Source organism: Typopeltis vanoorti, chromosome 24 (genome assembly GCF_054136105.1).
Source record: "Typopeltis vanoorti isolate ZY-2024b chromosome 24, IOZ_Tvanoo_1.0, whole genome shotgun sequence".
Taxonomy (NCBI): Eukaryota; Metazoa; Arthropoda; class Arachnida; order Uropygi; family Thelyphonidae; genus Typopeltis; species Typopeltis vanoorti.
Genome location: NC_143572.1, coordinates 56866563 through 56879273, shown reverse-complemented (window position 1 = coordinate 56879273; position 12711 = coordinate 56866563). Strand labels below are relative to the sequence as shown.

Sequence of the window (12711 nt, the reverse complement as noted above, 5' to 3'; positions counted from 1 at the left end):
TCTCCTCTGTCCAAGGAAGCAGTCACTTTATTGTAATAAGTAAGTAGATTACTAAAACATGACCTCCCTTTAGCAAATCCATGCTGTCCATCAAAGATTATACCACTGTTGTCAACCCAACTCTGGATCCTAGTTCTCACAAGCTTCTCTAACAATTTAACCACAATACCTGACACACAGATAGGCCTAAAGTTTGGTGCTTGAGTTCGATCACCTCCTTTATGAAGTGGCACAATCTTGTCCTCCTTCTACTCCTTAGGAACTTGACCAAGTGCAAGACTCATATTAAAAAAATATGTCAAGGCAGGTGTCAACTCTCTGGCACATTCCTTCAGAATACGCTGTGATATATTATCAGGTCCCACAGCCTTATTTACATCTAGTTTACTCAACTCCCCAAACACCTCTTGTTCACTTACAGTCAGTTTCTCCTCCACATCATCAACTGCTCTCAATCTCTCCATGAAGTCACATTCACAAGATTGAAAGATCTTTATGAACTGTTCATTAAGTATCTCCACCACACATTCTGCAACAGCTGTCTTTATACCATTTTCTCCAATCAATGTCATCCTTCCATAATCATTCTTTCTTTTGCAGGCTACATATCAAAAGAACTCCCTAGGATTCTTTTTGGCTTCATTAGCTAACTGCTGTTCATACCTCTCTTTCGCTACTCTCACCAACCAAGTCACCCTCCTTGCCTGGTCTTTGTAGACCTCATGAAATTGGTTATTTCCACTTCTCTTATGCTGCCTCCACAATGCCCTTTTTCTCTGTATCGCATGCTTAATCTCTGTTCATCCATTTCACACCTACCTTATTTAACCTTCTCACCCTTGGAATACAATTAGACATTGCATCTACTAGACAGTTTTTGAAAATCCCCCAAGCTACATTGATCTCTTTTCCAGCTAACTCCTCATTCCACGCTACACCCACAAGCTGTCCCCTGAGCTCTTCATAATACCCCCCCCCCCCTTGTAGTTCCACATATACTCTTTTCTCACAGGGGTCCTTTCACTGCTGGCAACCACCCAGGTAATTACCTCATGGTCACTCTCACCAATTGGTGGATGATTTGAACAAAGAATTCAACTGAGATTGCTACTCAGCTTGACTATGAGTGGTAGGAGTTTATAATGACCAAGCAGAGTACAACAGAAAAATGAAACATCTTGTAATATTCTGTGATTCACAGGTATATGAAGAAATACAACTTGATATTACTGCAGTGTTTTTTTATTGCTTCTCCACTATTACAAGTAACTTCTTCAAAGAGTGGAACTCCCTTTGCTAGTATTTTTTGATGATATAAAAAAATATTTCAATACAAAAGTTTCTCTTATTTTGTTCTGCCATTAACAGCAAACTATATGATATGGTGTATCTAATGTGGTTGCATACAGTTTAGTCAACCTAATATCCATAAAAAAAAAAAAAAAAACACATTAACACTTTCATTGCCAAGCTGAAAATTGGAATTTCGTGTGGTGGCCAAATTTTTTTTATTTTTTTATTTAGTTGGCGACGTCCATGCGATAACGCGTGATCGGCCGTTTGGTGAGAACTCGCATCGCGTGATTGGCAATGAACGTGTTAAAGCTATACAAAATGTGCTCTTCCCCCCCTTCCCCCCAGTAGTATTACTTCTGTCTTACAACTACAAAACAGTGTCAATAATCAGTCAATATATTGTTTATCCTCTCCCCTTTCATCCAATATTTACAAGAAAGAATGCAACTGAGATTGCTACTCAGCTTGACTATGAGTGGTAGGAGTTCATAATGAACCAAGCAGAGTACAACAGAAAAATGAAACATCTTCTGAGGGATCCCTCCAATTATCAGATCATATACTGGGATCCTACAATATCCTAATAGAAAAAAAGTGTACAAATTATTTAAAAAAGTTACATCCTGTCAAAAGAAATTACCAAAAAACTTAAATTTTATCATGTCCAACCACCCCAGATATACCAGGTTCCTGAAATTCACAAACTCAATATACCCCCTTTGTCAAACAGTAGATAGCATAGACAGCCCCACCTACAAACTGGTGGCTAAACATTTATCCAAATCACTTTTCTCCCTTATAGGTAACTCTTCCTCATCTATTAAAAATTCTTTACACTTTAAATCATTAATAGAAAATTTAACTCTGACATCATTGTCAGTTTTAATATCACCTCACTTTCACTAATGCACTTTGACAGAAACCCTTGGCCTTATCAGCCCCCCCCCCTCCACCGACGTAACTGAATTATTCAGGTTCACCATAGGAGTGATGGTGAACAAGAAGTTCATCATCACTCCTAATCCCTAACTTTAATTTTCTGAAGTCACTCCCAGCCAGATTCATATCCTTATCTGGCTGGGAGTGGCAGCATGCTCCTGCAATCCAGCTACTTGGAAGCACTGCTCCTTGTCATCCTATGTTGATTGAGTATCTGCACTAAGCACAGTGTTGATGTGGTGACCTCAGGAGAGCTCAGGGTCACTAGGTTGACTAAGTAGAAGTGAATTAGCTCAGGGCAGAAATGCAGCAATCAAAAGCTCAGGACATATCCTTCAAAGCTATGCTCAGCCATACATTAATGGATTTTGCTTTTGATTTACTTCTCCAATAACCACCATTCCTAACATATCAAGTGGTCTATAATTTGTTAAATCTTGAAGCCACTTTATGCACTGAAATTATTCTGCTCTTTTTTTTTTTTTCACTCCCTTGGAATTTTATCAGAGCTGAGACTTAACCGCCCAACCAGCCACAGTGGATGAAATATATCAACCATCTTAAGTTTTGTATCCTCATTATTTCAATAATATTTTAAAGGAATTGCCATTGTTATGGTAAATTTTGCATCCCACTTCACATGATGATGAATTTTACATTCATGTTTTGACTGGTGTAAATTAACATCATGGCCAGTATGATGGTTAAATTAAACAGCCTGATCAGATGCACAGCCAATTCCCTGACACATTGTTGTAATACTCAGGCTGATGGAACTTTGATATCCATGGCAGCCATTATTTGCATTTATTATTTGGCAAAATCCGAAGCATCTTCAGTTCAATTACCTGTATTTTCATGCTGGTTCTCTTGCATCTGTGAGTATGTTATCTCCACCCTGGATGATATACTGCTGTTAAGTAAACACTCAAAATTCAACTGTTTCTTCTGCCTTCTGTTACCTTCCTTCTATTAGCATTCTATTACAATCATTATTTGATTTTGCCTTCTTTACCATGTTGGTCATCCTTCATGCCTGTGATATGTACTACTCATGAGCCGACTAATCACCTTTCTCTATGTACTCTCTTCGCAACATTCTTGTTTGGCAGCTCTTGCTTAATAATGCTGCTCATTCATTTAGCTCCTAACTGACTTATCCTTGTCAACCTAGATCTAATACTGCTTCCTTCAAACACCTCTTAACAATTTCCCATGCACTGCTACCATTCTTCCATTGCAGATTCTTATGGCATGACATACTTCAAGAAGATGCCTTCTAAGCTGTTCATAAACACCTGAAAATTCCTCACTTAGCAACTTAGCAGCAAAACTGCATGATTATGTTCCACAGTTGGAAGCTATACGATTACCTTTGTTATGCACTAATAATGAGATGGCATCACCAGATTCACTATTATTACTCTGAGTCACTTCATGACCTTGTTTCAGGAAATGGAACTTTGGTAGCGTCTAAGAAATACTGAAGTTCCATTTCCTTCCCTCTGTAGCCTTTCTTCACTACAATTTATGTCCCTATAGTTGAAATTTTTCAAAATAATTACTCATCCTATACTTAGTGAGCTATCTCTTGTCTATATCTTCCTTTCCCCAATTCCCCCCCCCCCAGCCTAAAGGGCTTAGTAAATTATATTTCTGTCTTTTCAGCCTCCATCTCACACTTGATAGCCACAAATGTCTATCACATCTCTGCCTCTCTTGTGAGTTACTCTTACTAATTCAATTTTTCTTCTACCATTAGCAATACCCTCCATTACCTTGTTCTCTCTATTGTCCCTAAAAATCATATAACTTTTGCATCCCATCCTTATATTATCCTCTATCAACCAAGTCTGATGCCTAGAACATTTGACCAAGTCAAATTAAATGAACAACCCCCCTCCCCAATTCCAGATGCTTCTAGCATTAGTATACATAAACTGCAGTATCCTGTTGGGACCACACATAACCATCTTGTTTTGATTGTCCCATTCAAACTTCAGAAGAAGTTTCACTCATCATTTTTTGATCACTCTCATGTTCACTAACCTTAAAGGTGCCTGCATTCATGCTCTCAGAAACCTAACTCTAAGTACATTCAAGTATAATCCATTAGTCGTATGTCATTCTTTCTATCCATCAGATAATTCACTCCATATGTCTACCACTCCTTTTGCTCAACCTACACAGCTACTTATATGGTCCTATCATACCATAGGAGGAGACTCACAATCTCTTTCACTTCTTCTCAGAAATTTTTACATTATCTTCTATAAAGTTACCTTTCAAATCATTCATGTTGCCTAAATAAGCAATTCTTTCATATTTCCTTTCATATATTCTTTGCATTTGAACAGTATTGAAAACATTCTTAATATACAAGCATGAGAAATATAAGTTTGTCATAATCTCATCAACCACTCCTCTTAACACAGAATCATTGTACAATACTCTTTCCTTACTCTTTCTTGTGTTTTTTCATACTCTGCCTTCTCTTCTCCTGCACCTCTTCTTTCTTTTTATTCTCTACCGTACCACTTAACTGTTTCTCTAGTTGCTTGAGTTCATGCTTTTTCCTGCAAAAACTCCACACAAGCATGCTATCTTGCTCAGTGCCACATTCTCCTGATCTTCCACCACAAGTGATATCATTCATACATTGTTCACCTGTACTCACTTCTACTACTGCATATGTGCAGTAGCAGAAGTGAGGAAGGGCTAAAAATATGTGGGGAGAAAAGAAGAATTATATGTTTATAATTAATAGATCACAATACTTCCACTGAAAAAAACTTGTTCAAAATATTAAAAAATTACCTGTTTAGGAAAATTTAACCATTCTTCTCCAATACCTATTAAAGGAGGAAGAGGAACTTTATTAGTCAATAGTCCGTCTCCACAGTTAATTACATTGATGTTATTAAATGTCACACTTTTACGCCGTCCTGTTTTTGGCAACATATTCCTAATATATGGATGATTGACATCAAATCGAAATTCTTCAGACACCTTTCTTCCCTGTTTGGCATCATACATGGCCATAGTCATTATGTATGGTTCTACCTGTTGTTCAAAATAAAGATATTATATCAAACTTAAGGTAAGGTAGAATACATTCATATTTTCAGAATGACTTAATTTAGATTACTAGTAAAATTAATTGGAGAGTTATGCCATTTTTAATAGCAATTCCATCCATAAAACATTCAAAACCATAATCATCAAGACTGTAAGAGAGAACCAAAGGTAACAAAACAGAAAGGAGAAAAGTATTGATATTTCTTTCAAATACTATTATAACTTCCCTGGAAAGTATTGCTGGAGGATCATTCCAAAAGCTAGAAGTATCTGGTATGGCGAGTTTAAAGTTCCTCAAAGCCTTTAGAGATCTTGAGGAGAGTAAATGAATTATACATGCTATAGCTCAGAAGAATAATGCTCATAAATAAATTTTTAGGAGAGACATAAAGCAGAAACTGAGGGCTCATGTATCAGTTTCTATTGAGCAATTAAGAATTTTTAAGGAAAAAGTTTCAGTGAACAACCCCAAAAACATTGGAATGGAATTCTGCATACTGAAATGAAAATGAAAGCAGTTAAAAAAAAAACAAGCATCTAAAAATGTAATATGTTTATGCCAGGCAAAGCTCGATATTCTTATTTCAAGGAAGAAAATCTGTTCTCAGGTAATAGGAAACTAAGTGATATCAAAAATAAAATTAGATGGAATGATTATTTTTTGAGAATGAGACACGATACGTTTTGCCGAGACTGAATATAACTAAGTTAAATTTACTCCACTGGAAAATTGTATGAAGATTGGCATTTAAAGAATTCATTAAAAATAAAATATGCTTGACCGCGCGGTTAGCCTAGTGGCTTTGCGCTTCGCAACCATATGACTGGGGAAGGAGTGTCCCAAGTTCGATTCCCGTTGTAGACGTGAGGAATTTGAGGATCTTCCTCAGGCATAGCCAAGTTAGCCGGTCTTGGGCGCGGTCAGTAGGGTTTTTTCCGCCAGTTTATCTGGCGTTTTTCATCCCGCAAACAGGCAAACCGGCCCTGAACATACACCTCTACAGTCAAAATATATCCCCCCCCAGCGGCAGACCAGGTGACGGGTCGGTTGGGAGTAGTACTAACAAGTAGTCGCATCTAAGTAACACGCGGACCCTGCATAGGAAGCGGGAATAACGCGAAGAAGAAGAAGAAGAAGATTAAAAATAAAATATGCTTGAGATCTTGGTGGTTTCTGAAATCTTGAAATGTAGAAATGAAATAGGTTTTCAGTTGGTGATATAGCAGAAATCAACTGTGCAAAAGAACAGTGCTACTTCAACAATACTCTGGCACTAAATAAAGTTATATGATTAAAAAATAAAAAAAAAACTTCGTTCTTGCACACAATGAGAACCAGGAAAGAAAACAGACAATTGTAGAATACAGAAGGAAGATCACAGAATAGTTGCTTGTTCAGAAGGCCTTTCTACCAGACACAATCAAATATGAAAAAAAATGTCTGGTTTTGTGTATAGCATTTACTATTATTATTATTACATTACCATCTGGGTTCAGATGGGGTATAAACAAAAAAGTATGAAGTTTTATACAAAAGTTTTATATACTTTCCCATTCCACTAGAATGAGAAGTATATAAAATAGGAATTAGCTATATAATTTATAAAACAGGGATTACCTTTGATAAATGGGTTTTGAGATCTACTGGGTTGATACCACCAGGCTCAGAGGACTATGTGCAAGGTGCTCAAAATTTTTCTTATTCCTTGCTGATAAAAGTGTAAAGGAGCCATCAAGTACATAGTGTAGTAATAGCAGAAGGAAGAAATATTATTAGGTTATTGATGCAGAAGGTTGAATAGAACAGAACAGTTCTGTTTTGTCTTTTGATATCACAAAAAGACAAAAGAATATTATTATCCAGGCCTCCATGGAGTCAAAAGACTCATCGTGGGAGGTCCCTCCTAAGAAACACAAAGTCTATCATACCACTCCTTAAACTCATTAACCATTCTCACTCTCACCACTCCATCAGGCAATGCATTCCACGGTTCAACCACCCTCCATGCAAAGAAACCACTCCTCACCCTCCTCTTGCTCACGGTTTCCTTTCGTATCTTCCAGGGATGGCCTCTTGTCATCACTCCTTCCTGCTGTTCAACCAAGCGAAAGAACTCTCCAGTGTCAACTGTAACTACCTTTCAACAATTTAAAAGTCTCAATCATATCATCTCTCCTTCTTCTATCCACCAAACTCTGCAGTCTGCATTTCCTCAGCCGATCCTCATAACTAACATGGTACAGTCCTGAATCCATCTGTTATCTGCCTTTGTACCCTTTCCACAGTTAATTTATCACCTTCAAATCCTGGGGACCAGATCTGAGAAAAATAGTCCAAGTGTGGTCTGATCAGAGTCTTATACAACAGAATGATAATCCTTTTATCTCTGCAGATCAGTGTCCTTCTCATTATTGCAGCAATCCTCTGTGTTACCTTCACCACCTTTGCAATATGTCCTTTAAATTTCAGGTTTCTATCAATCATCAACCCCAGATCTCTTGTCTCCCCTACTTTCTCCAGTATAACTCCTCCCATAGAGTATGCAGGTGTCTCATCGATGTTTCCCAAACCTCAAGACCTTACATTAAACCGAAACCCCCATTCATTTACCCATCTGTCTAGCTTATTCAAATCCTCTTGCACGGCTACCACATCGGCACTATTACTAATAATCCTTCCCAGCTTTGCATCATCTGCAAACAACTGAATATCCCCTTGCAATCCACAGACAATGTCATTGATATAAAGGTTAAACGATATAGGTCCTAGTACTGAGCCCTGTGGGACCTCACTGTAACCCTCTGTCTCCTTGAAACTGTTCCACCATACACAACTCTCTGATACCTATCAGACAGCCAATCCTGAATCCAGTGGACCAATCTGACATCCAGACCCATGTGCTGAAACTTAAATATCAGCTTATCATGTGGCACCCTGTCAAATGCCTTCGCTAAGTCTAAGAAAATTGCAGTATATGTATATGCCTTTCCCTCATCTAATGTTCTTGTAACTTTATTATAAAAGGCTAGCATATTGCTAAAACAAGAGCGCCCTTTCACAAATCCATGTTGACTCTCACAGATAACATTACCCTCATCTGCCCAATGCTGTATATGGTCCCTCACTACTTTCTCCAAGATCTTAACAACTACTGATGACACACAGACTGGCCTATAATTAGACACTTCCATGATTTATTTTTCACGGTATTAACAACACCACAAACACTTTTAACAACAAAGATGTTTTATTAACGCTAATATTTTGCTGATTTTCAAATCAGCATCATCAGAGCACAACACACATGTAAACGCGACAGTGAGTAAGTGAAACAATATAATTGCAAAAGACAAAAGATCTAAAGTCCTATTTTTGGCGCACTCTAACGGGAAAAAAAAAAAAAAAAAAAAAAGCAGTTATCCAGGAGTTTTTCTTAGGATAACCATCTCCCAAATTTTTGGCAAATTAATGCAATCATATTTGTTAAGGTTGGGAGAATTCTTCAAAGCCATTGCTGACTCAAAAAATAATCTTTCAGATCTATAACGACTCCTAAATAGCACATTCGTTTTCCTCCATCTAATCCTGTGTGAAGGAGTGTCCAAAGCGTGGTCTGCCAGTCCCAACTTGCCATAGTAATAGTAGCGAATGTATCTTTCACGTTCTTCCAGGCAGATGTTCACTGATCTTCCTGTTTGCCCATAATAGGCCAAGTCACAATCACATGGAACTTCATACACTCCTGGGTGTGCTAAAGGGTGAAGTTTATCCTTTGGCGAGCGGATCAGAGTTGCCAGCTTGACATGAGGTTTGAAGGTGGTGCGAAGGCCATGTTTCAACAATACTTTGGCTATCTTTTCCGATGTACCTCTGATATAGGGAATAGAAATGGCCATGTTGTATTCTTGTGTATTAGGGGAGGGCAGAGTAATGGGCCTATGTAGTATTTTATCTATTTTGTAGGGATTGTAGCCATTGGCTAAGAACGTATGGCGCAGGTACTGGAGTTCAGTGGTCAGAGCTGTATCGTTAGAACAAATGGCTCTGGCTCTGTGTGTAAGTGTTTTTAAAATGCCGTACTGTTGGACTGGATGATGATGTGATTGTTTATGTAGGTATCTTCCTGTGTGTGTAGGCTTTCTGTAAATAGAAAAAGATAGTGATCCATCTGAAAGGCGGGTGACTAATGTGTCAAGAAATGGTAAACAGTTATTTGATTCTTTTTCTACTGTGAAGTGAATTTTGGGGTGTTGGCTGTTTAGGTAGGTGACAAAAGCATCCAAAGTGTCTTGTCCATGGGGCCAGATGGCAAATACATCATCTACATAGAGCAACCACACTTGTGGCTTGTATGTAGCTGTGGTAAGTACTTTGTTTTCAAAGTGTTCCACGTAAAAATTTGCTAACGGGGAGGAGAGGGGGGAACCCATAGCAGTACCATTAATCTGTTTGTAGAATTTCTCCTCCCATGTAAAGTATCCTGCATTCATGGTAAATTGAAATAATTCAAAAATATCTGGGGGAAATTTAGACTTGATTAAATCAAGAGTGTCTATAAGTGGTACATTGGTAAATAGGGAGGTGACATCGAAACTAACCATTATGTCTGAATTTTTTAGGATTAGATTTTTAACCAATGTTTTGAAATGGATTGAATTTTTTACAAAAGTAGAGGAGTTGCCAGTAAGAGGGGCAAGCGACTTAGCTAAATGCCGGGCCAGTTTATATGTGGGACTATCTATGCTATCCACTATGGTGCGTAGGGGAATATTAGTTTTGTGGATTTTGGGTAATCCATAAATACGAGGTGTTTTAACATGAATTGGTTTTATTTTCCTGATGATTTCTTTGGGCCATGATGTCACTTTTTTCAGTAATTTTCGGACTTTTTTCTTTTGCGACATCGTAGGGTCTCGATGTATCATTTGATATGTGGAACTGTCACAAATGAGATCTTGCATTTTTCTGTTATACTCTTCTTTATTCATCAGGAAAATCATCAGGAAAATAAAACCAATTTACTCCACTTTACTCCAAATTGTGTCCTCTTCTTCACTCGTGGTATACAATTTACCATTGCTGCTAACAAATATTCTTTCACAATTTCCGACACACTAATGATATCCTAGCCTTCCTCCCTCCATGAAACTTCCCCAAGTTGACGTCTAAGACTATTATAATCACCTGCATTATAATTCCACATAAGTTCCTGTCTCTTTGATACTCCTGCATGTCTATTCATTTTCCAAGTCAAAACCATATGGTCACTCTCTCCAACTGGTGGGAGAGATGTCAACTCAGTTATTATCAACGCTTCTGATGCTATAACCAAATCCAAAACTCTTGACCCTCTTGTTCCCTCTGTTACATGTTGCCTAAGACATTTGTCCCTCAAGAATTCTAGAAATTCCATTCCTCTATTGCTACATGCATCTTCCTCTCTCCAATTTATACTACTGTAGTTAAAATCTCCCATAACAATTATTCTTCTTGCACTTCCCAAACTTAGCTGTCTAAACATCTTGTGGTCCCCATCCTGTGTGCTCCTGGATCCGTAGCAACACCCCACTAAATATCCTGTCTTGCCTACCTCTACCTCACACCATACACTCTCAAAATCATTTGTCTCACTTCCTTCCAAAGCCTTCCTCTTAGAGGACATAGGTCATCACTTATCATAAGCAGTACCCCACCACCACGCTTTCCCCTCCTATCCTGATGAAAAGTTCTATACCCAGCGACTTCTATTCCTGTTGTTATATCCCCTTCTGTCAACCATGTATCAGTGATCGCAATAATTTTTGGACAGGCTGATGCTAACTGCGCCACCAATTCCTCTCCCTTATTCTGGATACTCTTGGCATTAGTGTAAAGCATATAAATGCCATTGTTTCTATACCCAGCATTATCCCTTCTAGACTCCACTGGGCTCAGTTTTACCTGACATCGCCTCCCTTCTCCCAAGTATCCATTCCCACAAGAGGCCACCCCTGCTATCATCCTCCCTGGGACACACTGACTCGTTCAGAACAGCTATCTCTCCAGATGCCTACGTCCTTCCTCATTCAAATGTAAACGGTCTCTCGTATACAATTCCTCTCTTTCCTCAAACGCACTCCAAGCATCCACATATACCAGTCCTCTCTTGTCACACATTCTTGCTATTATGCCATTCAATATCACCGCTCTTCTGCTCAGCTCATCATTATCATACCCAGGCAACACGCACACTATTTTTCCTCTCTCTGTCTTCTTCTGTACAGTCTCAAGCAAAAATCTCATATCTCTTGCTGCCCTACTTACATTACCACTCAAGTCATTCTTTCCTACCATCACAATCATCTCATCCACCCTTTCATCTCTCTTAATTGCCATAGCCACCCTTTCTATTGTTCCTCCTGGCAAACACTCCTCACGCATCCTATCTTGAACACCACAGATCATTGAGTCGCCATACATTACCATTTCGCCTCTTACCATTCCTTCTCTCCTATTGTTTCCATTCTCTCCTCTTCTTTCATTCCCATAGGTCTCTCTCATTCCCTCTCCTCCACTGCTATTCTCTCTTCTAGCATTCCCATACCTCTCTCTCTCCTACTGTTTCCATTCTCTCCTCTTCTAGCACTCCCATCTTCCTGAAGCCTCTGATTTAGTGAGAAAATAATTGAGTAAAACAATGATTCTAGACAACCACACAGAAAGGAACATTTTTATAATAACATTCTTGTTGAGTGACATTTATTATTACATTTGTAATTAATACCATTTTTGACAGATACATTCAATAATAGTTTCATTTACTTATTTTTGCCATTAAAATGTCCAATTGAAATGGCTTGACAAAGTTTTATGGTTATTGTAAATAACAAATTTCATTAAATATAATCAAGTCAGGAAGGAATTATCATTTCAAATTGTTTTACCAATAAAAAAAATCCAATTAAGGGGGGGGGGGGGTAATGTGTGTATACACATACACACATATGGGAATTTCCAAGACCTTAAACAGGATAGTGTGGTATGTGGACATGAATTAAGGAGAAAAAATAATTCACTACAGTCATCCACAACAATTTCATTTCAAAAGCTTCTACACATACCTGCCACTGAATTAGAAACTTTTATGCGGATGTAAGTAAACATCACTTATGCAAAGTATATACAAAATAAATATTTGGTCGTGTGCATCATAATGTGCTCCAGGCAACTCTAGGTGATTACTGACTAGCAGAATGCTGCTAGTCAGTAATCACCAATAGTGTTGATCACAATGGCTTATTGTGATCAACACTATTGGTGATTACTTTTTGAAAGATTTTGAAAACAGCAGAGCTGACAGGTTTCTCAAAATGTGAGATATCCCAGGTATTTAATCAGTGAAAAATAACCCACATTGC

The 12711-nt window shown here is 38.1% G+C and overlaps 1 protein-coding gene across 1 annotated transcript in view; it reads right to left on the bottom strand.

Annotated features, from left to right (window-relative positions):
• Positions 1 to 12711, bottom strand: part of Ziz (dedicator of cytokinesis protein Ziz) — an 826359-nt gene that overhangs the window by 542401 nt on the left and 271247 nt on the right. Inside the window, exon 12 of the mRNA XM_090414187.1 lies at positions 5053 to 5298. Coding sequence (XP_090270313.1) covers positions 5053 to 5298 — 246 coding nt within the window. The remainder of the gene's footprint in view (positions 1 to 5052; positions 5299 to 12711) is intronic.